This window comes from Lagopus leucura, unplaced genomic scaffold, assembly GCF_019238085.1.
Source record: "Lagopus leucura isolate 7727_CA_CO unplaced genomic scaffold, USGS_WTPT01 Super-Scaffold_73, whole genome shotgun sequence".
Taxonomy (NCBI): domain Eukaryota; kingdom Metazoa; phylum Chordata; class Aves; order Galliformes; family Phasianidae; genus Lagopus; species Lagopus leucura.
In genome coordinates, this window is record NW_024962252.1 from 44,115,249 (window position 1) to 44,141,924 (window position 26,676).

Sequence of the window (26,676 nt, forward strand, 5' to 3'; positions counted from 1 at the left end):
CAGCTCTGATTAATTGCTCTTCAGGTGGTGTGTAATGGTGGCTAAAGACTGAAGGATTGCAGTAAAGAACATCTGTTAATGTCAGGTAACTTGCTTTCCATTTGGAGAAGTGCAAATATGTTGATGTTGAAATAAATATTTTGATTTATGATGTTAAGAAATGAAAATAAACTATGTCAGCTATGGTAGAGATATATCAAACAAGGTAAAATATATCTGAAGAGACTGTATAATCAAACAAGTAATTTCTTGCTAAAAAAGATGTGATTTTCAAGAAGGGTCTGACTAAGGTGCATTAGTATTGAAGAGAATATTTTGAGTCCTCTCTAAATGCTGTCTGCAAAAACAAACCAGATCTGCCACTAGGGGATTTCAGCAAAGTCCTCTTTGACATTTTATATAATTTGTTTTGTAGCTTTCCTATGTTACTTTCTTTCCTGTGGCTAGTCTCTTCTAAATTTTCTTGAGGTAGTTTGTCCTAAATGGATGCAGGATGTTTTTGATCCTTGCTTAACACCTGAGATCAATTTTGAGTTCTACCACTTAGCTGCTATGTAACTGGGGAGATCATCTTTTTCCCTCCTGTTTTGCATGTTTGTCCTTTACATAGGTTATAGGCTCTTAAATGAAAGTTCTCCTCTAAGCCAACCTGTGCATGATTTCTACAAGACTGCTAGCACAAATTCTCAAATTACATTTATATATATGTATATATGTATTTTTAGTAGAAACTTAAGTAGATGAGAAGGTATTGTGCCCAGCTTACATTTGCACATTATCCACATGTGCAGTCAGGAGCAGAAGTGGAACAGAATTTGCATGTCAGCGATTTTAATCTAGCATGTTTCCTCTAGCAAGCAGGTGTCATGTAAAACATCTTGCTTTACATCATGACCAACGTAAATGTCACGGGAGTGCCTGAATAATAAATAGGTGGTTAATACTGTCTTTAGTACTAAGGCAGTTCTAATAAGCCAGTAATTGTTGTATTTATTGTCATTGTTTTGTTTTTTTTAGGCTTTAGTTTTGACTTAATGCAGACAAAAGTTCTGAACTTAGATGCCCAGTGTTGGCACACCTACATAATTTCATCAGGTGTGTACTTCATTGTCATTGTCAGTTTTGGTAGTTCATTAGCTTAGAATCTATGGGCATCTGCTCTGTCCTTGTGTTTGAGCACGAGTTTAATAGTTCTGGCTCTAAGTTCAGGTTGTTTTGTGTGCTACTTGAAGTATCCTGCTTCTGCTGCCAGTTTGAACTCATGTTTATTAAGCCAAGAACAAGTTTAGAGGATGCCAAACACATGCACCCCCCTACTTCCATTACTGTTTTTAATTTTTCTTCCTTTATCTCTTTTAACTTGTTTTGTGAGCCTAGGAAAATCATAATACTTTCAAAATCTAAATATATGTACAATCAACATTCTTACAGGGAGATCTGCCCCCCTTTGGTCTTGATCCTGTTATATCTGGTTAAGAACAGTTCTTCATGGGAGAATAGGCTAGCACTTAACAAAGCAGAGAGTGGAAAACACATTATACCTTTTCTGTTGAAAGGAAAAACTGTGTTCTGTGTCAGGAGGGTGAGGGAAAGGGCTCTGCTCCACCATGGTTTTAGGAGAGGGATTCTTCTTGTTTATTGCTTCGAAAGGAAAAAACTCATATGCAGCACTGCTGAAATAAAATATTTTACAGTAAGCTTGTGGACTGTGTTCATGAAGATATACAGATTTAAGTAGAAAGCTTCACTCACCAGTATGGGAGAAAACATGATATCCACAAGGACAAAAGCATTAGCTAAACAATGGGAGATAATTGCATTTTCTGGAATTTTACTTTAAACTGATATAAATCTTTCTCTTAAGCCTCAGCTACGTGAAATCTGGGTTCTCTGTTGGCAGAGCAAGACAGTGTGTGAGTCTGAATAGCAGAACAGGCACTAGTCTTTCTGCCATGCCAGCACTTCAAAGGGCCCAGCTTCCTGTCAGAAGGCAGCTTTTGGTCTTCAAGCTGGTGTAGCTTTGGCCTTTCCAAGAAAGCTTTTGATGGGGGTAATGGTCAGTGTCTTGATGGATTACACTAAAAAGTGTTGGAAAGGTTCAACTTGAGAACCCCAAAATATTTGATGTGGTTAGAATAGTGCTGGTGATGTGCTGACAAACCACCTCCTAGACTACTAGAGGGGAAGCAAGATTAACATGAAGTTACTATCTGCATCCCTCTCCCCTCAGTTCAGTGTTTCAATTAAGTTTATGTAAACATCAAGCCTTGAAAGTAGTTAAACTTCCTCTAGAAGGAAGCCATTCTATCTTTTCTCTACAGATCTTCATGCTGTCAGTGCCTCAGTATTTGCCTAAAGCCGGACAACAGTTTTCAGACGTCTGCACCCCTCCACCAGGGAAGCAAAGCTGAAATAAAGCCCTCAGCATTTCTTTCTGCTTGCCAAATACTCCTTTACCTGCTGTTTGTTGTGCTTAAAGGCCTTACTTTTTGGCCATATTTTTGGCAAGAAATGAAACAAGTAACTTTTCAAACAGAAGCCTCTACAATTTTTAAAGACCAGTTTAGATTCCTTATGCAGATAAGATGTTACACCTCGTAGGAGTTTAACAGGCAAGAAGTTGAAGTATGAGAGTAACATGCAAGCATAAATTTCTCTTATGTAATAGGTCCTTATTTGAGACTGCTACTCCTACTTAAAGACCATTCTCTATAGTTAAGTCGTCTTGCTTATTTTTTTCAAACTTGTTTCTAGGCTCTTCTATTTACTTCTGTGCCATCAGCTCCTAAATGTACCAATGTTTTTTCCAGCATTTGCAAAGAACTGTCTCCTCTTACTCCAAAGGCTTTCCTGGTATCCAGCCAGTCAGAAAATAAATGGTACAATCTAATATGGGTCTGCAGTGGCGCATTTGTATATATTAAGTCTCTGTTCTGCTGTTGTCTGCCTGTGACACTTGGTTCTTTTAACTGTAATTATGTGCCCTTGAACCTTGATACTGTTTGCAGTTCCCTTCAGTCCCTGCTTCTCTCCTCTGCTGTTAGAGAATGGAGAACCTTTCCGTTTTTCCCTGCCTGCTGTGTAGGGTCAAGGTCAGAGGTATCTCTGTAACTTTGGTTACAGAGGTACTTTGGTTAACAGAGGTAACTTTGTCTATGGCATGTGCACATAGGTGATTTAGAAAGGATGTTATGTAACAGTTCAAAAAGTATGTAAGTTAGATTTTGCTGTGGTGAGGTACAGTCTGAAAGCACTAAATTTAACAAAGTAGCTGTTGCAGTAGCAGAGCTAGAGGGGCTATCCTGTCATACCTTCTGAAGGCAATATTTTAATTAGTATGAAAAACAGAGCAGACTTTCCCCCCCCCCCGCCTCTCCCCCACCAACTTAGTATCCCTTGATATATTCTCACCGTTGCCTATAGAAACCTAGTTCCATTCCTGACAGTAACAGTTTAAGACAAATTTAAAATGAGTAACTTATAAAAATGTAACTTAATTTTAGAAAGAAATTACTGAAATCACAGAATTACAGGAGTTGGAAGGAACCTTTGGAGATCCTCTAGTCCTACCTCTCAGCTAAAGCAGTTTGACATGAGTGGCACATCATATGGACAGAATTAACTTGAGTATAAGTTGATGAACTGGAAGACTGAATGTGCAGTTTGAGGCTAGAGTTGCTTTGCTCTTGTCTCTTGGTGCTACTGCATGTATTTGGATAAGAAGTTCTAGGAGTTGAGAAATCACAAGGAAAGCATTTGAGATGGTTTTTTAACATATGACAGAATAGGCTTTTTTAGTTCTAAGTTTTCTAAACTGCATAGACTTTCTTGCTGTAATTTAGCATTTTCTGTACTTCGTATGATCTGTCATCATTATGTCAAGGAGCTCTCAACTATTTCCTTATCAGAGAACAACAAATGGCTTATTTGCAAAAAAAAAAAAAGAAGTTTTTCAACAGGTAGACAAGTCGCTTATGTCAATCTTATTAATAGCTACCTCTACAGTTTATGACCTTATCTGGAATGCTGTCTAGAGAGGTACCTTAAAACTGATATTTACATTGGATTATTTTATTTTTATATCATTTCCAGTGTAATTAATAACTTCAGTTCCCAATTTCTTGGTGAACACTGAGAGCCAGTTTCCTGAAGTCAAAGATGAAGCACTTCTTTTAGGGAAAATATTCTCGCTGGAAATTGTGTGCTTTTATGATTGAGTTTACATTCGTCTTGTTAGCATCATACTTCTGTAAAAACAAACAAAAGCCTAAACAAACAAAAAACCATCAACTGTGTAAATATACAAGACTTTCTCCAAAACCCATCTGAGTAGGAAGAGGCACCATTTATCTCCAGATTGCTAGTACTCAGAGCCTGAAAGTAGTCATACACTTGATATTCACCTCATGTTGCCTTACGATGTGTGCCTTATGATGTGTGCCTTCCCACAGTGTTCTCCTGCCCCACAGTATTCTGCAGAAGCAGGCAGCCCATGCTTGGACAGGTGCGCTCTTGGCTGGATAAGGAACTGGCTGGAGGGCTGGGCCCAGAGAGTAGCAGTGAATGGAGCTAAATCCAGCTGGTGACCGGTCACAGGTGGTGTTCCCCAGGGATCGGTGCTGGGGCCTGTCCTCTTCAATATCTTTATTGATGACCTCAATGAGGGCACTGAGTGCACCCTCAGTATGTTTGCGAATGACACCAAGTGGGCTGGAAGTGTGGATCTGCCTGGGGGTAGCGAGGCCCTACAGAGGGATCTGGACAGGCTGGATGGCTGGGCTGAAGCCCATAGAATGAGCTTCAACAAGGCCAAATGCCGGGTCCTGCATTTTGGCCACAACAACCCCAGGCAATGCTACAGGCTTGGGGCGGTGTGGCTGGAGGACTGCGTAGAGGAAATGGACCTGGGGGTATTGATTGATGCTCGGCTGAACGTGAGCCAGCAGTGTGCCCAGGTGGCCAAGAAGGCCAATGGCATCCTGGCCTGCATCAGAAACGGTGTTGCCAGCAGGAACAGGGCAGTGATTGTGCCCCTGCACTCAGCTCTGGTGAGGCCGCACCTTGAGTACTGTGTCCAGTTTTGGGCCTCTCACTGCAAGAGAGACATTGAGGCCCTGGAATGGGTTCAAAGGAGGGTAACAAAGCTGGTGAGGGGTCTGGAGCACAAACCTTATGAGAAGTGGCTGAAGGAGCTGGGAATGTTCAGCCTGGAGAAGAGGAGGCTCAGGGGAGACCTCATTGCTCTCTATAACTACCTGAAGGGAGGTTGTAGTGAGCTGGGGGTCAGCCTCTTCTCTTGTGTAACTGGTGATAGGACCAGAGGGATTCAAACTGTGCCAGGGGAGATTTAGGCTGGACGTTACAAAATACTACTTTTCTGAAAGACAGGTCAGGCACTGGAATGGGCTGCCCAGGGAGGTGGTGGAGTCACCGACCCTGGAGGTGTTCAAGGAATGTTTGGATTTTGTGTTGAGGGACAGGGTTTAGTGAGAGCTATTGGTGATAGGTGGATGGTTGGACTGGATGATCTTGAAGGTCTTTTCCAACCTTGGTGTTTCTGTGATTCTGTGAGTATTTGAGGAAAATAACATAATTCACAACACCTTAATTTCATTTAGATTCTCAGTTTAGATACCTAAATGTGAATCTTGCAAGTTAAGATTTATACATTAAAACCAAGGTTTACAAAGATTATAAATGTCATGTTTACAACCTAACCTGAACTTAACTTACAAACATTCATAGTGCATTACAGTAGGAATCATTAATACATAGCTGCTGATCTTTGAACACCTTGAGTCTGGAAGGATGGCCTGGAGAAGAAATTGCGTATGTATATGCTTTTCTTCTTTGGTCAGACTAATTATGCCCACACGGCATTCTTCAAATGCTGTGTGCTCCTCAGGTTACTATTTTGTCTGCAATTGTCTTCTTGCAATTCTTGCTCTCTTGAGCCAAAGTGTTGCTGTTTATTCAGGTTTCCCGTAGCACCCATAATTTATTTTTTGCTGTTAGAAGGAAAAGTTCCACACATTGTTCTTAAAACAAAACATCATGGAGGTTTATCTTGGGTGTGAAGAATATTCAAGCCAAGATTCTGTAGATGCATAATTATTTTTTTTTAATTACTTGAGGAAACAATGCTTCATTTCAGCTCATCTGTCTAGTGGAAATTTCTTAGCTCAGCTTCCAGATATACAAATGTTTCTTCATAATCCTTTTACTGAAATTAAAAAAGATATTGCATTTTACATCCATTGTTTTGTCCAATAGTATACTTGCCTGAAGCATGTATATTTGAACAAGAGTGTTTCTGAAGAAAAGCTGAAAGTGTCCCTCCTTCAGGTTTGTAGGTACAAGCATATTATTTGCTCTGTTATTTAGAAGTGTGTGTGTGGGATAGTTGAATTGCTGTGTTGGCTGCTGAGAGAAGCCATAAAAATATTTTTCTGAAACATACAGTATTGCATTGTCTTTCCTTGCTTAGAATGGAGGGGTTTCAATGTTTTTAGCAAACTTCCTGCCCGCTGCTGTCTAGGTTAGCATTTCAGCAGTCTTTTACAACCACTGTAGTTTTTAGATGTTAAAGAATGTCTAGAAGTCCACAGACAGCAGCATGAAAAGACTTTGAATGCAGGTTTTCTGGGAAGTTGGTGAGATCTTTTTGATGCTTGAGGGATGTTTGCTGCTTGTGTACTTGTTGCATATCTAAAAATACATGGAAGTATTTTATCATAGGTACAAACCTAATAAAAAAGGAGAACTGGGAGAAAATTGTACCTTTTCTGAAGTATGTTGTGGAATATGATTGTTTGCAGGGGAAGAATGTGTTGAATTGCTGTTTAGCTTGGGAAATACTTCCTCACTTCACGTTGTTGTTTTCTGAACTTTGAGGTTTTTATATCAGTAATCTTGTAATTCTGTGATGCAGGATGAGAGTCCCTGGAAAAACAGCCTTAATTATTGCCCTCTACTTACCCTGTGAATCACAGAACTATTCTCTATTTGAGTTCCTCCTCTGGGAATTTTAAACAACATGGTTGTTTGTGCAGTCTTGGTTCCTTTCAATGCTTTTGTCCTCAAGAGTAGTGGAGTCGTCTATGATCAAACAAGGGTTTTGTTTTTTGCTAGCAGAGGTTAGGGAAAGTATCTAGTGTGACTCTGAAATGTTTCTTCAGGGTTTTTCAAAACTTTCCAATGCCAGAAATGCTATTTATAGAGATGCAAAGCTTGCTTAAGACTTGTGTAGTTTATCTCTTATTCATTTATTTCCCTCTGCATGGGATTTGAAACTGGGAATTAGTGAGTGTTCTGTATAAAGGTTTCATGTTTTCTTTTTCTGTTTCCTGTTTATTTTTTTCTTTTAGGAAAGAGAAGAAAGGGAAGCATTCGTGATGTTCTTACTTCATTGAAGCCTATGTTGCAGGATAAAAGAGATTGTGCTTATTTAATGTTAAGACATGCTTTCTTACAGTGAAAATTGTAAAATTGTTGCTGTAAGATCTGTACAAAGTTAGTTCGTTAGGTAGCAAGTATACAGTGTCCTCATACTTGCTTTCCTAAGGGGACCTTTGGGTGTCTCTTACCAGCCTTTAAAAACAAACTGTTAAAAACAACAACAACAACAACAAAAACTATTTTAAAAAAGAAACTGACTTAGCCTCTTTTTTTTTAAACATAAGTAGTTACGTGGTAGACCTTTTGATGTAGGAGTCTGTGCAGTTTTGATAAGAGTTGCTATTCATACAGTCAGTGTATTTTGTCTTTCTCTCCTCCCCTTCCCTTACTGTCTGCAGTGCATGGAGGGTATGCAGGAGGCCTCGGGCAACTTCCTTCTTTGCAGCTGGAGAAATTTAGGGAGGTAGCATTCTAAAGGCTGTAAAAACACGGGACCTTCAAAAGGTAGCCTTAGATCTGGGTAGCTGAAATCTAGGCTTTTTACTGGTGTCCGTAAGAAACTGATATAATTACCTGTCTGCACTGTGCTGCATTTCTAGTGTTTGCATACGCAATCTTGTCCTGTCAGTCTCCAAGAAAAGGATATTCTCTTCTGCTCTTAGGACCTACTGTGTACAATTCTCCATAATCTCAGTGACTAAGCCTACCTAAAAGCTGGTGGAAATCTAACAGTATTACCTAGCAGATCTGTAGTTCCACAGTCACCATAAACCAGTGCTGAGCTCAAGCTGCCACCAGAAGAAGTGATCCTGTACAACCTTCTGGTTTTGTCAGGTCTTCGTGCACCGGCTGGGAGCTGCTGGGGAGTGAGGGTGAGTGAGGGGAGTGAGTTGAATGTGTATGTTTGGTGGCCCTGCTAGGCAGGGGGGTTGGAACTACATGATCCTTGGGGTCCCTTCCAACCCGGGTGATTCTGTGATTCTGTGATTCTGTGATTCTGTGAGGGCCCCTTCCTGGAGCTTCTGGTGCTTCCAGGAGCAGCCACACTGTTCCTGGCAGAGAGACACTTCTGTGGCACAGAGGCACACTCCTAAGGAAGTGCCTGGTGGTACAGATTTTTCTTGGTGGTGCTCTTAATCATCTCTTGCTTGTGCTGAAGGAAATCCCAGCTGTCCTACCACCTTATGAAACAGCCCTGATGAGCCCTTATGCTTGGTACTAGGTGGCAGGTGGGATGTAAAATGTTTTGAAAAGAATTAGTCAGCATCTTGAGATATGTCATAATTTTCTTGGATTATATGTTTTTAGTGAACAATGCCTCCAGGGGTCTGCATTTCGACAGAGGCAGGTTCCTGATGGCACTCAGTTCTCAGTGGTTCCAGGCTGTTGTGTTCCCATGCCCTCAGCATTAAGTCAGCTTGCAGACTGAATTCAGAAGGGATTATGAGAGGTAGGTTGTCACTGTAGGTTTGTGGGTTTTTTTTCTGTCTTACATTCTTGTCTAGGCAGCGACTGTTTCCATCTTCCAAATTTAAGCATATAGAGTTAACAGTGCTCTAAGTCTCGATGATGTCTACGGGACTTCTTTTTTGTTCATTTGTGTGGGAGAAAATCTCATGAAGAGCAGCAGAATTGGTTAGGAATTTGATGGCAGGGAAAGAATTGCCCTAATGCCAGAAAACTTTTGTAATGCAAATGAGCCATAAATCAGCTAGCAACTCCCTGGGTGTCTTCATGTGCTGAGCTTTTTCCTGTCAGGAAGCAGTCTCTTTGGAGTGGAGAATGTGTCTTGCATAGCACTTCATCTACTGATAATAACTCTGAGTTTTTACCACTGTTTTTTTCTTCAGTAAAATTTAAAAGCTTAAATTTAGCATGTGGCCAATTGTAAGTAAACACAACTTAAATGTGATGTTTTTCACATAATGTTGTGCATCTGTCCACTAATGGGTCTTTTTCTCTTAATGCTTTTATAAATACATAGTCTCAAGGCATTCATTACACATTTCAATCATCTGATCTTCAAAAATCAGTTCTCTTGAAACAAGATTTCTATGTGCTCAGGATCTGTGTTGGAAAGATACAGATTCCTCCTGGAGCATGGTGGTTCCTGTAAAAACTGTTTTCTCCCAGGCTGAGAAAAGGGCTTTGGTATTATGAAAGTATTCCTGCTGCCAAACCCCCTTGGGTTTTTTGTTTCTTTGGGTTGTTTTTTGTTCTGTTTTGTTGGGTTTTTTTTTTTGTTTGTTTGTTTGTTGTTGTTGTTTTTTTTCAATCTTGAGTGTCCTTAAACTGTAGAAGGTGAATCTGGTCACGTGAAGTGTTGCATTTGGGCCATTTTATGCATATGAATACTCATACTGTTCGGTTTACAGGACAGTGGAAGTCACTTGTAGGAATAGAGCTGAAAGCAGGGAGGTGGAAGTCTGTCCTTCCAGGAAGCTCCTACTCCCAGCTGAGAAGTGATGGGGCAAAGTAGGGATGGAAGTGGAATATTACAAAGCACTCACTGTACCTGGTTCCTGCCAGCCCTTTTTTCTATGAGGCCATTGTCCTTGAAGGCAGTGGGGTGAAGATAGATGGCCTGCTTGCTCTCTGGGGAGGTGGTGGCACTTGACCCTGTGCCTTACCCACCCAATGACCTCATTATAGCCTGGGTGTGTGTGGTTATCATTTTCACTTATGAAAAATCCATTGTAAGAAACAATACCTTTAAAGCTGTAGATCCCTCTTTTTCCCCACTTGCTGTCAGCATTACTGAGCATTTTTCTGAACTTGAATCCATGTGCCAGGACCTACCATATACTCGCGCATTTCCTCTCCTGTGCTGAGTGTTGATTGGAACTCTTTTCAGGAAGCCAATTAAACTGTTTAACTTGTTAAAAAGGTTGCAGGTTGTTTGGGAGCAATGATTGCAAACAGGACTGAGACACAGAGTGGGTTAGTTGAGATTTTTTTAATAACTAATCTGAAATACTTTAAATAGAACCTTTCTCCATTTGTGTGAAAGTGCTTCTTGCTGTATTCCTGGACAGGTTGAAGTTTGCAACCCGTTTGTAAGCAAGTTTGCACAGCATTTTGTATGAGCTCCAGATGTGTTTAACAAAATCCCTAAGGAATATATGGTGGTACTTATATAATTCCAGTCATGGCAGTTGTGCCATACAGCCTTGACATTTAAAAGTTAATTTTCAAAGTAACTTATGAAATAAAAGCAAAAGCTAATGCAAAGTCAGGTGCTTTAAATCTTAGTTTACTCCTTCTTTGGAGTATCCCTCATAGGGTGATTTAAATGAAGAAACAATTAAGACTTTTGTCTGTTCTACATTGGTCACTGACTTTTTGGCCATGGTTACTTTCTGATCTTGCTTACCTTGCTGGCAGTGTCAACCAAGTGACTTCATTTAGAAGCTGAAACAAACACTTGTGTGTGAGAATTAAGACAGCTTTTGGGGACAGGAATAATGATGGACAGGGAGGGAGGCTCCTTCCTTGGCTGGGAGAAGTAGCTTGAAATCTTTCTGGAGCTGAATCTCCTTTTCCTTAAATTGTATTGTGCCCATCCTGAAGCCCAGGGGTTTGCTGTGCTTTTTACTGTGCTTCAGTGCACTTGCTGTGCATTACTGCTGACTTCAAAAAGAACACTTAGAGGGCAAAAAAATCTCAGTGCTGTGTGCATGCAGGGATTCTTCACGAATGTGTTGACAGGTATACAGGCTTTTAACAGTTTTCAGTAATAGGTGCATGCTGAGGAAAAGGCTGTATCCCTGTTACTGTGTTCTTATCCCCTCACAGACCCTGCCATGATGAATTTTCACAATTGCTTTTTGTACCTGTTTATGTCTCAAGCAAACTCAGCATGTCTAAACTTTTCATCTGCTTTTCACTTTTCATGGCAGTATTGCTTGAAACAATTTAACTTGATGCTCTCAATGCTTGTTGTATAAAGTGCTAAAATAACATTCTCTAAGTTTTTCTTCCTGAGTTGGGTTCTAGTTATGTTATTGTGACATTGTATGTGTTGCATTAGAATTCTTTCCCATGGATTTCACTTTTATTGATCATTGATTTTCATGTGCTGTTTTATTGCTTCACTGTAAATGTCTTTTGCTATTGTAGTCACTAGGCTTTAAATTTTCTTCTGACCTTTCAGTCCATTTAACCAAAAACTAAAAGTAGCTTTATATGTTCAGGAAAGTTTAACACTTGATCTAATAAAATGGATGAGTAGTGATGATTATATTGAGCAGTGCACATCCTGATAAGTCCTCCTGTCCTGTCTTCCTCTTTCTTGTTTTGTGACATTCTCAGTTCTTGTACTTTATTCCCTATTTTAGTTAGTTATTACTTTCAAAGGGACTTTCTTTTTGTCTCGTGGAAGTTGAGTTTATTCAAGTGTTTAACTGAAGTGGGGAGGGAGGAGTTTATCAAAGTTTTGAGGATGTATTTAAGCCAGCCTTATTGCCACGTGCTTGTTGTACTCATTAAATAATCCTCTAATATCACAGAATCCTTCAAGTTGGAAGGGATCTTTGAAGGCCATGTAGTCCAACTCTCCTGCAATGAACAGGGACACCACAGCTAGATCAGGGTTCTCGGAGCCTTATCTAGCCTCACCTTGAAAGTCTCCAGGGATGGAGGCATCAACCACATCTCTGTTCCAGTGCCTCACCACCTTCACTGCAAAAGACTTTTCCTTATATGCAACCTAAATCCTTCCTCTCTAAGCTTGTAACTGTTTCCCCTTGTTCTGTCACCACAGTCCCTGTGAAAGTCTGTCCCCTTCTTTCATTGAATCATAGAATGGCCTGGGTTGAAAAGGGCCACAATGATCATCTAGTTTCAACCCCCCTGCCATGGGCAGGATCACTGACCACTAGACCAGGTTGCCCAGAGCCCGTAGCTCCCCTTTAGATGTTGAAAGAACATACTACTTTAGCCATGTAACTACACCTGTGGGGTTTTCTGTTTGTACTACTTGTTTTTCTTTTGCAGTTCCAACAGGTGTGTCAGTGGTAGCAGTAGGTCAGCAAGCTGGCAGTGAAAGTAAGGATGGGCTGGAGCTGAGCACCAGCTGGAGGGCACAAGTTGAAGCCCTTCCTTCCTGGCGAGGGGTTTGAATGGAGAGAGATTGTCTTGCTGAGTCAGTCTGGGAGGAATCTGGCGCACATAGGAGCGGTTGGGGATGAGCACCATGGTAAGAGAAGTATCTAGCACTGTTAGAAAGGGAGAAGAGTAGGAACAGGATGGGGTTGTGGTAAGAGTCAGGTCATTGGTATTTGTGACAGGGGAGATTTGTGGTGTGGGTTTAATTGAACAAGCCAGTTTAATGTGTTTAATGCAAACTTAGAAGAGTAACTCTCAAGGGAGAGACTTCTTGATTTTTACCTTCTGCCTAAAGCGGTTCTACCAGAGCCTGCATTAACTGAGGTTATAAAAGAAGGATTTAAATAAATGTTTAAATCAAACTAAAACAGCTTTCAAAAATCCTTTCCCTATGGAAATTGTTGTCATGGTAATGGAGTGCTAAATACATGGTAACCTTTTTTGCTAAGTAAACTTGAGAAAGATGGGGATACTTTATGCCTTTGAAAGTAGAGTTTATTAAAGCTGTGTGGGAACATTTTATTCCTGAATTAAAAAAAAAAAAAAAAAAAAAAAAAGAAACTTTCTGAAAGCTCGAGAGTCTCACAAGTTTTATACTGGGAAACTGTGATATCCCTCCCCAAAAAATTAACATAAGAGAGCTTAAATAGGTTATTTAAAATCCTCTGGTATGCAGAATTGGGAAGAAGTAGTGCTTTCATTTAATCCAACAGCTGTTCTGTATTAGAAGGTGCAGCCTTTTAAAATTCCAGAACAGCATCGCTACGTATCTGCATTACAGATAATGAAGGAAAGGTTGAGATACTTTATTACTATTATATGTTAATGGCAGTGTCAGGAAGGAGATGGACGTACCCCCATTGTCAATGCAGCACTTTACTCTTTGAAGCATAGTGCCTATCTTGATCACTGCTGCTGACTGACCATGTGTGAAACATAGAGCTGGTGTTTGTTGTAAATTAGTAACTGCAATTTCAAAAGCTGGAAATTTCCAGCTTTGACTTGTGCTACTAATATCAAAGGTTCCTGTGGTTGCAGTATATGTTGTTGTTCTGGAGAACTGGCAGAGTATAACCAGCTTCTTGATGTATTGTACCCATACCTGTTGTCCTTGATAGCTTTTCTTTCTAGAAGAGTTAATTTTATCTTTTTTTTTTCTCCCTTTAGTTAATTGTTGAAATCTAATATAAAAATGTGTGCCGTTGCTTACTTTTGCCTTAAAATCTGTTTTAATAGTAAACATACAGAATTGTGGCTTGCTTATTTCCAGAACAGGGTGCACAGTAGCCTGAAACAGCACGCATTTGATAGCGTTGCTCTTACTTACTGAGGCCACTACTTACTGAGATTGCTCGCTGAGGGTGAACTGTCTTCACTGTAGTTGTGAAGTAAAAGAAGCTGCATTGAAGAAGTCAGGTGAAGGCATTATGGTTTGGCACGTTGGCTTTTCTTTGGCTCTGAAAGAAGTCATTACTTGCTTTGCCTGAGATTATTTATTCATCATGTTACATCAAGTTGGATGAAGCCACAGCCATTCTGTAAGGTTTCTGAATTTCAGCAATGAATTTGATTTATGTGGCTGCTTCTATTCTGCAGGATGTTGTGCTGATTGTATAGCAGATACCAAGGCATATTTTAGAGGATGCATATTGTAGAAAGTTTCCCAAAGGGAAAACTGTCAGCTTTAAAAAGTCATGAAGGTTTCTTCTACATTTCCCTTCTCCCCGCCACCCCCACCTCCCTTTTTAAAAAATATATATTTTTTTATAAAAGTTTTCATTTCACAATGGAGTTACTTCTGCTGTATGATGTTTAGCACTCTAATACATCTCATAAAATCAAGCTTGGTCTTGTTATCCTGGGACGTTTTTAGAATGTGATACAACCCTAGTGCTCTTTGTGATTACTCACCAAGTATACACAAAATGAGTTCCAATCCAATTATTTGTTAGGCCCTTCAGTTGAATAAGTGTTAATTGAAGCCAAATGCATTTACTAGGAAAAAAGATTGTTACTGTCAGATTTGTTTCTTTGTTTTCTTGATATCAGGGATGTATTGCTTTCTTGATGGTCATATTTTTCTAATGAAAGTTTTACAAGTAGCATTACCTGTCCTTTGTCTGGACTGTTTTCTTTGTACTCTAACAGTCTTTGTTGTTAGTGTTACAGGAAAATCTAGATGCTTTATTCTAAAAATGCATGTCTATTTTCTTTTTGTAGGTAGTCAAATATACTTGAATCTGGAAGATTATTTCTTAAAATATTTCTTGAAATATTTCCTGGTTCTTTTCCTGTAAGTCAGTGTCCAGATTCTCCCCACCCTCATTGCCAATTAATTTAAGGAAGCACTGCTGACATTTTGTTTTAACTTGCATACTCTGAAATTACACTCCTTTCACATCAGTAGTCCCTATTAAATGCTGCCAGAAACTGAGAGCAGCCTGCTCTCAGTGTCTTCAGAACTTTCATGGGATTTCATAGTGAAGCTCCCATGCCATCAAATGCTCACATTAACAGACTTAAAACTTCTCCTGGAAAACTTAGTGTTTGGATCAACTCGGAAGCGATGACTTTGAGGAGAAGTAAAAGGATGCCTCTGTAAATCCAGAAGACATGTTTTGCCTGTCAGAACCAGTTAGCTTGAGAAATTTTATCTGGTGTCTAAATTACATTACAAATGTGTAAGGCTTTCTGAAGAAGCAGGCGTGTTTTTGCGGATAAGTTGTTTGTGTCTCCAAGACTCCCTTTTTCTCTGTCCCTTTTCCTTCCCTTTATAACTTTCCTGGTGAAACTCATTGTATCCTTTGACAGGGACATTACAAAATGGACATCTTGTGCAGTAGTATCTATCTGCTTACTGAAAAACAGGCATATTGTTTTGTTTGTAAAGCTGTTCTAACTGCAAAACCTGACATTGCAATCAAACTGAGTAATTTTAATTATTTGGCCTTCAGCTTGATTTTTTGTTTTCATTATGTAGAATAAAATAATTCTTTTTTATATTATTATTATTATATATAAATAATATATATATATATAATAATAATGCTGGAAGGGAGCTTCAGAGATCAAGTCTAACTCTTTAAAGCTAACCAAAATTTCATTGCATTATTGAGAGCGTTGTCTAAATGCTTCTTGAGCACTGGCAGGCGTGGGGCATCAACCAAATCTCTAGGAAGCCTGTTCCAGTGTTAGACTACCCTCACGGTAATGAAATATCTCCAATGCCCATTCAACCCTCTTCTGCTGCACTCTGTGTTGTTTCTGCCCTGCCATAGGTGACCCGGATCAAAGCCCAGCACCTCCCTCTGCTTCCTCTCCTCAGGGAGCTGCAGGGAACAGTGAGGCTGCCTCTCAGCCTGCTCTTTTCCATACTGGGCAGCCTAATTGTTCTCAGGTTCTCCTCACAGGACACAGAATTTTAGTTGGCTTCAGAGAACTGTCTTTCAGAATGGAACAAGACCACTAGAAAACTTCCAAGGTGGTTGAAAAAGGAAATAGCCTGATAAATGATGTTCTTAAATTGATTTTTTTTTTTTTTTTTTTTTTTTTTCCCATCTTGCCAGAAACAGTGGGAGATAACAGAGCTGGAAGGAGCAGATAAGATCTTCAGTCTCTAGCTTGTTCAGGAGAATGATGAGTTTGAAACCTTAGCATCAACAGAAGCAGGGATGAGCAGCTTGCTTGCCTTTCTGTGTCGTGGCCCTTGTGCTCTTTGTGGTTGGTTATTCACTGATATCAAATGAGTTCCCTTTCAGATGTTTGTTGGGCACTTCAGTCAAGTGTTCAGCAGCCTTGCTGGGTGGTGCAGCTCAGAGTGACGAATGCAGGGGATGCAGTTTGGCTAAATGTGCAGCAGGCTCTCCAGCTATGCTGTTTACTGCCTTGTCTCTGCAGTGCTCTACCAGTGCATGATAATATTGAATTGCCTTGTGTATATGCAGGGCTTCGTATTTGCTATTCTGAGAAAGTGTACTTAGTAAAGTTAAAAAGCATAGTGAGTTTGAGGATGTTCTTCTAGTGTTAAATGACATTGCAAGCTTATTGGTTCATTGGGATATTTTAGTCAAGATCTTTCAAGAATGAGTTAAGTGTGTGTGGAAGTAATTTTGGCCCAACTTTAGAGACCCTTAAAAGCAGTATCTTTTAAGTATGGAGCATTTCCTCAAGTAGAGTTACTGCAACTCCAGCTCCTGAGATGGGCACTGTGGGTGCTTAGTCCTCATATGGTGGTTATTCTAGTGCCAAGGTTACCACTTTGAAAGCTCAGTGGTTACCTCGAAACAGAGAATTGGGCAGGAGTAGTCTAGGCATTATTGGAAAATGTGATGCATGTCTTGAGGACAGAGTAGGAATTAGGAAGCACCCAGATCATTAATCACACACCTGAGGAGCGTGCAGGTGGCTTTGCCTATTCACTGCTACTGCAGGTTTTGGGATAAGCTTTTGGTGAGGTACACAGCCTGGCAGTTAGGCAAGGTTAAATGTTAAAAGTCGATGATATTACCACTGGTCAGTCCTGTTTTTTTTCTGCCTTCCTCCTTCCTGTCACTAATGGACCAGGTCTTTCATAGCTCCCTTTTTTTCAAGTTGCCTAGGGCAACTTTGAAAACTCTAGTTAAAGTGTGCTTTAAGAGAAGTACTGATGAAGCTGTTGGAGTCATTGTGAGGACTGTTGACCTCTAGAGAGGGTTGTGGGTGTTTTCCTTTCAAAAAAGGGTTACCTTTCCATTATAGCTGCTTTTCTGCTGGTTGGTTGGTTGTTTTGAGATAACGCATCCATACTACATGAAACTTACTTAATGAGATTGGTGATCAAAATGCATTAGAAATGTGGAACGGAAGGCTCTGGTGCAGTGTGGATGGAAATGGAACTGCTGGTGGCTTACCAGTTCCAGCCTGTTAAAGCAGATGATTTGGATAGCCTGTGACAGGCACATGCAGGAAGGTCATTGTGTCGCTAGAGTAAAAAGTCAGGGGTGTCTCATTTACAAGTCTGGAACCAAGTTCAACCACAAAGTAAGGATATGCCATGTTAGTGGAGCAGGCTGCTTTATGAAGATACGCACCAGGGCTAAATAGAGACATAGTGTATGCAATGTGACTGTAGTGTTCTGCAGTTGTTACAGCAGCCTTTGATCAGGTTTGTGGCTTATTAGTCAAAAATAAGTTACCTTTGCATACTGAAATTTTCTGAAATCTAAACAAAACATTTAATTCGTTACATAGATGTATTCACTTTTATCTTTTTAGAAATGTGTAGGTTGTTCTTATATGTAGTCAAGACCTAGTCTATGAAGCTTTACACATATAAAATTATTTTGCTGTGCAGAGCATGAACTACAGTTGCTTTGTGAATCAGTGGGTGTGAGTGAATGGGGGACCACTGCAGGGGCAGAACTCATCCTCACTGAGTTGGCTGCAGAGTGGACATCTCCTGCTGTGTCACTGGGAAAGCATTTAAGTGTGTATACAGAGGAGTACAACAGGCGCGAGGCTTTTGCAAGTCTGTCTGTTCGTATATTTCACTGTAAAATGTTGGTTGCATGGTCTGAAAAACCAACCTCTGTAACCAAAGGTCAGTGTGGGAGAGAAGTATCATAAGATGAATTTTTTGTTCTGTGCGATATTTAAATGATTCTTAAGGTAGTGGCATATGGGGGCAATTCTCGTGGCTCTGACCCTTGGGCCATAAAGTGAGCTTTGAAAGGTAAAGATGGTGACTTAGCAGAAAGTGGTGTTAGGATTCTTGAAGCATCTTTTTTACTTCGGTTGCTTTAAGGCTTCTAAAAAGAAAATGCTCTTGTTGTTATAGTGATAAGCTGACAGATTTATGGGCAGGCCATTAACGTTTTTTTCTCAGAAGAGCATAAAAATCTGGGAAGTGTTCCTGCACAAACAGTCTGCAGCCACATCAATCTTTGCTGAACAAGCAGTGGGTGATGCTTGGGGCACAAGGTGACACAGGCTGTGCAAAAGCAAATGTAGGTTAGCATGGGTAGGTAATGTTGGACAAAGTGGAAATAAATAACAAGTTTATGTCAAAACAAGTAGCTTTCTATTATGCAGGAGCAGTTGACTGTGAAATTGTTGTGTTGTTGTATGATAGTACATTAGGATCTGAGCTTTTATTTTATCCTAAGTTTCATCTTGAAAACATGTTTCTGTTTTCAAAATTTGTTATATAATGATTTAGAAACAAAACATTTGGATGTTTCTGTTTCTTTAATGGGGAAGAGGAACAAGAAAAACAATAGTAAAAACATTCTTTTTTTATTATTATTGCTCTTGAGAAGATAATCTCAAAGTGATGGGTGATACGATGATTGAAGAATATGCCTTAGGATAATGTTAGGTACTGATGAGAAATGTGTTTTTTACAGGGTTTTAAGGAATTTTGTTGTTGAATTAACTTTAAAAATCAAGAGAGAAAGTGAAGAACTAACTAGTATCATCTTCATGGTGGTTTTTTGTTTGTTTTTTTTTCCCCTTTGTATATAGTTTGAAAAAGAAAAGGCAAGCCAAACAAAACACTGAGACCATCTCTGCCAATTCTCCTGGATCTCCTGTTTCCAAAATTCCAGCTGAGAAAGATGATGAAAGTAAAGTTATTTTGGAGCAAATCAGTTCCTCTGAAGACAAGTGTAAATTTGCTGGGGAAAAGGAAGCTGTTCCAGACAAAGAAAAGAGAAAAAAAAAATACAATCAACTGAAAGACATCAGGCGCACAGAACTTAAAAGATACTACAGTACTGGTGAGTTATATTGATATTAGAGTGTTTTTTTTTAATGTTTGTTTTGATACCTAGTTAATGTGCTTTTCTTATATCTTATAGAGTTTCCTTTAAGAGGTGATTGACTCTGCATATCCTTTCTGTAAAAAGAAATAAGATTACGTAGCTCTGTATATCCTCTAACTTTATCCTTCAGTTTCTTTAAAACAATGTTTTTTGTTTTTTGTTTTTTTTTAATCAAAACACATTTCGTGTTTCTCTGTTCTAAAATACAGGTTATAGGCAACTGTTAGCTTCTTTGCAGTTCTTTTTTTGAGGTTTTTCTTCTTTATGAAATTGAAGTTTATTTTTGGTAGGGTTATTTGTTTCATAAATGATGCACACTATTTGAGACTTCAGTCTTAATTCATACAATTTTATCTGCTGAAATGTAAACAAGTAAGGAAACTAATGACATAATTTTAAACAAAATTTTAAACTAAACCTATGTGGTTGAAAATTTATCTGTTCACGCCATTCTCTCCCTCTGTGTAATCAGTGCCTCAGTTAATCATTCATACCTTTTTTTTGGAAAAAAAACCCACATCTTTTCTTGCAAGTAATTTAGTCAAAACTAAGCATAAATATATGTGAGAAGAGTCATACACAGATGTTTGTGTTTCTAGATTATAATTTGTTAAATACTCTAAGTAGTTCTATATTTAATTTATGAAATACTCCTTTCAAATTCTCTCTTGGTATTTTGAAGGAACTCTTAGGTTAAGAGAAGGAGGTGTTTTTTGTGTTTGTGTGTCTTAGAGGAAGAAGACAACAGGAAATTGTAAATATCCTAGAAGTGGACTTCTTTCCTGCTCATGCAGTGCGAGTGAGCAGTTGACTTCTGAGGATTTCTCTCTAGGAGAAGGAAATGAATCAGCAGTAACAATACTGTTATGCATTGACTGGCACATGCAATCTAGTCTGTGCTTGTCTTTTATGAGGCAGCTGGGCCTTCCCAAAAGGATGGTAAGTCTTGAGTAACGTTTCCTAGCAAGCACAAGAGTTTACAGAGATATATCAGTCAGTCCATAAAATTTGGCAGGCTTGAATTTAACAAGATGAATAATTTGGAAACTAAGAGAACACTTATTTTGTTTTTTGTCTTACATTCTAGCCACACTGTTTTTGAGACCAAATTAGGAGGAATTTTTCAGGAATGAATCTGAATTATTTCTGTTTTGTTGGTGCATTTGTTTTAAAAACAAAACGAAGCTTATAACTCTGTCACGGCAACGTATGAACTCCTGCTGTATTGCTAACAAAATGCTTCAGCTAAAAGCTGCAATTCCTTGTTGGTTTGTCCAGGTCTGTGTAAGGTGGCTGGATTTAATTTTTCTGGTGTTTCAGGACTTCTGTGAAAACCTTTTGCTGCAGTTGGTGCTTGCTGTGGAGCAGTGGGGGATGGCATGCTTCTAGCAAGGGTCCTTCTGAACTGGTGAGGGAGAACAGGAAGCTCTGCAGATTTTGGCTGGTGATTCAGCAGTCAGTAGAAGCTCAGGTTTTACTCATTTGTTTTGTAAGCATTCTGATGTTCTGCATGGACTGACATCGTGACTCAGTACACCAGTAGCTGTTGTGTGGATGTGCAAAGTTCTGCAGTGCTTTGAGAAATGCAAGAATTTAATTCTGCTGTTGAGCTGAGCACGGACCAGACTGACAAAAACCCACAGAGAGCCTGCTTTGTTATTTCAGTGCCTGCTTTGTCATTGCTAAATAAAGACTTTTCCCCAGCTGGAGCATCAAAATTGTAGAAGTGAAACCTTAGAGAGAGGTAGAAGATTGTTGATTGTGAAATGAGTGTAATAGCTCTGTGTTCAAGTCTCAAAATGCAGTAGTTTCACTTGAAAACATTGGTTGCCATAGAATTAGTCTGCATGTGTTACACCTACCTTCTTCCGCAGCAGCTGTACCTGTTAACGAGTTTGCAGTCCTCAGGCACTTGTCACTGCAGCTCTCCTAACAGCTGCTGCCTTTGCTGTCCTGCTGTGCTGACTGAGCAGTTCCTGAGAGTTCTCCTGAAACCTGCAGCATCTTCTATGGGAGTGGGATTATTTAAGTAGTTAGCCTTTGCCTGCATGTGGAAGATGACAAAAAAAATGTCCATCTGGCTGGGCTGAGCTCTGTAGGAAGTATGAATTCAGCAGGTCCCTGGTGAAAGATGTTTGCTGTAGTGGTCAGAATCATAGAATCACAAAGGTTGGAAAAGACCTCCAGGGTTACCCATGCCAAATATCCGCCTATCGCCAATATTTCCCACTAAACCATGTCCCTTAGTACAACATCTAAATGTCTCTTGAACGCTTCCAGGGGCAGTGACTCCCACCACCTTCCTGGGCAGCTCGTTTAGTGCCTGAGTGTTCTTTCAGAAAAGTGTTTCCTAACATCCAACATGAATCTCCCCTGTTGCAACTTGAGGCTATTCCCTCTAGTCCTATCAATAGTTATGTGGGAAAGAGGCCAACAACCAGCTCACTACAACCTCCTTTCAGGTAGTTGTACAGACAGCAATAAGGTCTTTCCTGAGCCTCTTCTTCTCCAGACTAAACAATCCCGGTTCTTTCAGCCACTCCTCACAAGACTTGCACTCCAGACCTCTCACCAGCTTTGTTGTCTTTCTCTGAAAATGTTCCAGAGCCTCAGTGTCTTTTAGTGCCAATCTGTAAAGACTAGTTTAGAAATGTTGATACACTTTTGTATGAAACTGGCTAAGAGAGAACATCATGTCATAGACACATGCTTTTGTTATTTAATGCTAGGGTACAGATACCTCATTTTTTTGTTCTTTCACGTGATTACTTCTGAGCTGTCACTTCCATGGTGTTTCAGACTGAAGGGATGTCTCTCTCATACCTACAGTTAACCATTTTTCTGGATTTGCTTTTTTTGTTGTCGCTTTTGTTTAGTAGTTATTTTCCAATTATCTAGCTTTGACTTAATGTCTAAAGTTTTGTTTGTTTGTTTGTTTTTTTTTAAGAAAATCTGTTAAGAAAATCTGACTTGTTGCTTTTTTTTTAAATCCTTTCTGTACTTTATCAAAATGATTATGTATAGCAACGTTCTTATAGATTCTCATCTGCAGGTTGATATGATGAGGCATATGTAAGTTATTTTGTGGCTTAATGGAGGTCCTTCCTAAACTGAAGTTTCCTTGAGCCCAGCAGGGTTGTGTTTCTTAGTGTAAGTGACTGAAGACCTCTGTCCTCTAAATAAATCTCCCTTCTGTATTTTTGCATGACTACAGGTGCTTCTTCATTTTTGATTGTGAAACAGGAAACAGATGTTATATCTCACAGTAATTTGTTTCTCATATGCCACGCTGCTTCCTTAGAAGCTTGTGAGTATATTTGCCTTCATGAATTTGCAAACGTTAATGATGGCAACCTGACTCAAATGTGATTCTACTGATTAGATAAATCCCTTTTCCCCAGAAGAAACTGCACTACAGGTATTCTTTGAAGGCTGCAGAGAACAGGAGGTGGTGGCACACTCTGCCACACTTTGTAGAAAGAGAGTGTTTAAAGCAAAGATATGTGCTGCTGGTGAAGTGTTGTGGTGTGGTTGTGTCTGTAGCCAGTGGGTGGCATCGCAGAGCCAAGGAGGAAGAGGATCATCCCGCAGAAGTGAGTTCTCCAGCATCTCTCCCCATCTCCTGGCATTGTGGTGGCATCACTATAGACAGCTTAATGGTATGCAGTATTGATCATTTCTCTTGAGACACTGCTAAATGGCTGAGCAGTTGCCAGTAAGAGATGATTTCTCCTGTGTAAGCTTATACTTTGCTTCTTTATTTGTACTTGCGTTGTTCTTCAATGGGTGTGTAATTTTACAACATATTTGTACCATTCAGTCTCCAAATGTCACACTATAAGATGTTGTTTTGTAGATATAGCCCTTGTTGTCATGCCTTAAAACAACAGAGACACCAATGCTGTTCCTCTTTCTGAGGACCAATGGAAGTATCACTTTCTCCTTATTTCTGCTTCACCTCTTGACAATCAGCTTCCTAACATTGTTTTACCCTTTTGCTACTAATGCTGCAGTAATCTTCTAAGGAATGTATTTGTCTGGCACAGTGCAGTGTTTGCTTAGGCACCCTGGCTGATCCTTCTTCCCAGAATGCTCTACGCTTCCTGAGATAGCATAGGTGGTGTGCTTCTGCAACTGCTTAGTTGTGCATATTTTTGGGGGGAAGCCAGTTCTTTTGAAAGATATTGAATTCCTGAGCTTCAAGATATAAACTATTGGTTTTTATTTGCTTTCCTTTTTGTTTCATTTTCCCTAAGTGTCAGAGGTTCTAAAACACTTTCAAAGCATGAGGGTGAATTTCAGGAACTCAGTGATGCAGCAGTAACAGCTTGGAAGCACTGATTCCTCATCTCTAGAACAGAACCTACATCTCAGGAATAGAGAGCACTCAGGTGGACTACTGTGAGACTAGAAAACCAGGGTTTGTGTTGGGAATTGTAAAAGCCCGTGAAGATGAGTGTGCTTTGCCACTGAAGGCTCTTGGGGGGGGTGGAGGGGGTGTGGAAAGGAGGGACGTGACCTTGTGAAAAAGACAACATGACAATGATGTAAATTAGGACTGAATTCACCCTTCTGAATTTTGTTCATATATTTACTCCGTAAGAGTATAACTTGCCTTTCTAGCAGTTGTGCTGTTTGTTCCCAGGTTCCACTGGTTTTTGCTTGAAATTGTAAGCAGTTGGCATATCTGAGGAGCTGGTCACCATTCAAGAAAGCATCATAAAGAAAAACTTGGTTTAGACTGCTTGCCCCACATCACACATTTTTATCAGCAAAATAAAATCTAGTTCCCTAGCTTATCATTGTGCCCTCTAATCATAAATCCATCTTTTTATTTTCATGTGCTATGCTGTCTCATTCAGTGCATACCGCTCAGTATCTGCAGTATGTGGGAGATCACTCTAACAGAGCTTGATCCTATTGCATCTCTGATTTCTGTCCAAAGCAAGTAGGAGTCCAAAATGCTGTGACAAGAGTCCCAAGAGGGAAAAATGGTACATGTCCATGTAATGAGACAGCACAGTATATGTTGAGCAGGAGGTGTGAAAGTATGTCCCCCTAGTCCAGAGGCATACAATAGATTCTTTTATGATCTGTCTTCCCTGGCATAACTCAGGCAGGGGTGATATGGGAGCAGCATGGCACACGTGCAGTTACAAAACTTCCAAACCTTCTGGGTAGCTGGCCAAGACCAGATGTTAGTCAATAAAACAGAGAGGATTTAGCAATTTTCATCACTTATAAATGTGGTGAGATTTACTTTGACTGGCACCAGATCAACAGAAGCAGCTCCTCTGGTATTAGCTGTACTTAATGTCACTTTCAGAGTTGAAAGCTGTATGCAATGCAGTGAGAATCATTTTACAATTTAAATTATTAAAAAGATGGGAAACTTACTGAACCCACTTTGCACAGAGGTTTGTAATCATTAGGCTATTTGTTAAATGGCCTTAATCTGAAGTAGAATTTTCAATATATTTTGAGTTTGAGCTTGATACTTTGTGTTTTGGGAGAATGAATGAACAGAGTTGTCATGTTTCTGGCAGAGATAATGAAGGGGGATGCTTCTGCATGGTAGTGAGGCCTTTACCTCTAGGACACACTGGATAGCAGGTGTTGGCTGCCCAAACTTGCTGGGCCTGCCCCAGCTGCCTGAAGCTCTGTTGCTTGTGAAGACATAAGCCATAGGAGCTGCTCTGAATGTGCCTGCAGGGACATGTGGCAGGTCAGGCTGTGTGGGCAGTATGTCTTGTCCTGGGGGAAAAGCTGGGCTCCCAGGTCCTTTCTTCAGTTCTTCCTGGAACAGCAGGAACTCTAGGAGGTGTCCAAAGCCAGTATTTATATTTCTGACTGATGGAGGGTGTTGGTATACAGAGTCTGGTGCATGAGCTCCTTCAGGCCACGTGGTGTCAGCAGGGATGCTCACCCGTCTCTACATGGCCAGTTTGGGAGTGTGTTTGAATGCACTTGTAATCATGGTGCTCATCTTGAAGTCTTTGGACAGGTGTGAGGGGCTCATTCTTGGCGACTGCCCAACTTAAGCCTGGTGTCTTCAAGATAGATGTTTAGTTTCTCCTCTTAAGCAACTTAATCTTCTCCATCAGAAGAGGGGTGGCCAGCAGGGACAGGGAGGTGATTGTCCCTCTCTAATCTGCCCTTGTGAGGCCCCATCTAGACTACTGTGTCCAGGTCTGCAGCCCCAGTACAAGAAACACAGAGAGCTGTTGGAGAGGGTCCAGAGGAGAGCCACAAAAAGGGCTGGAGCACCTCCCTATGAAGACAGGCTAAGGGAGCTTGGCTTGTTCAGCCTGGAGAAAAGAAGGCTGCAGCATGACCTCATTGCAACCTTCCAGCACCTAAAGGAGCCTACAAACAGGAGCCTACAAACTCTTTGAAAGATAACAGCAGGACAAGGGGAAAAGGTTTTAAGTTGAGGGAGAGAAGATTTAGGTTGGATGTCAGGGGGAAGTTCTTTACAGAGAGAGTGGTGAGGTGCTGGAACAGGCTGCCCAGAGAGGTTGTGGATGCCCCATCCCTGGAAGTGTTCAAGGCCAGATTGGATGGGGCCCTGGGCAGCCTGGTGTAGTATTAAATGGGGAGGTTGGTGGCCCTGCATGTGGCAGAGGGGTTGGAGATTCATGATCCTTGAGGTCCCTTCCAACCCTGGCCATCCTGTGATTCTGTAATCATACTTTGCTTGAAACACACTGTAGGAAGTTTACCTAAATACTCTGAGAAGTAGAACTCCTTTGACCTGCATTTAATAACAAAATGGAGTTTGGCCAGATCTTCTTTATTTTGTAATTCCTTTGCTACCAGCTTTCCATGCTGATGTTTCCTCTTGTCAGGGTCTGCAATATGATTTATCAGGTTGAGATCAGTATGGTACAAAATAATGCAACTTGGTTCATATAGATCCTGAAGCTGTGCATAATGAGTGGTAGTGGTCAGCGTCAGACAGTAAAAGTACGCTGAGCCTTCTTTTTATGCATTCCCCAATTTCTTCAAATAATTGCTGACCATTTTTACACCCCCCGTTGTATTAGAAAACAGGAATTAGCTCTGATTATTGCTATACCACTCCCAGAGCCTATCTAAGGCTGTGTGAGGTTGTGCTGCCCTTCCTGCTCCTGAGCCCAGCTGAGTGGTCCCAGTCCCTGCACCCTGCTGACACAAGTCACCAGTCAGTGAGCTGCAAGCAGAGGTGCTTTTGCTGGGGCTGGCATCCAGCGGATTCTACGAGCCGAGGGCTAGTGTCAGAAATGTGAGAGAGGGCTGGGCAATCACCTTTTTGACAGCTTCATCTTAGACCAGTTCAACCTGCCTGTGTAGCTGTGCCCAAGTCCATTACTGTTCCAGAGTGACTAATCTG

At 40.4% G+C, this 26,676-nt stretch overlaps 1 protein-coding gene across 5 annotated transcripts in view; it reads left to right on the top strand.

Moving 5' to 3' along the window:
- NCOA7 (nuclear receptor coactivator 7) overlaps window positions 1-26,676 on the top strand; it is an 85,753-nt gene that overhangs the window by 18,765 nt on the left and 40,312 nt on the right. For 3 of the 5 annotated variants that reach the window (XM_042880656.1, XM_042880674.1, XM_042880665.1), the window contains exon 3: window positions 19,006-19,259. In XM_042880656.1, the coding sequence (XP_042736590.1) occupies window positions 19,006-19,259 (254 nt within the window). Of the gene's footprint in view, window positions 1-19,005; window positions 19,260-22,743; window positions 22,898-22,944; window positions 22,964-26,676 lie in introns of those variants that run through there. The other 2 variants (XM_042880683.1, XM_042880691.1) reach the window with 2 other exon arrangements.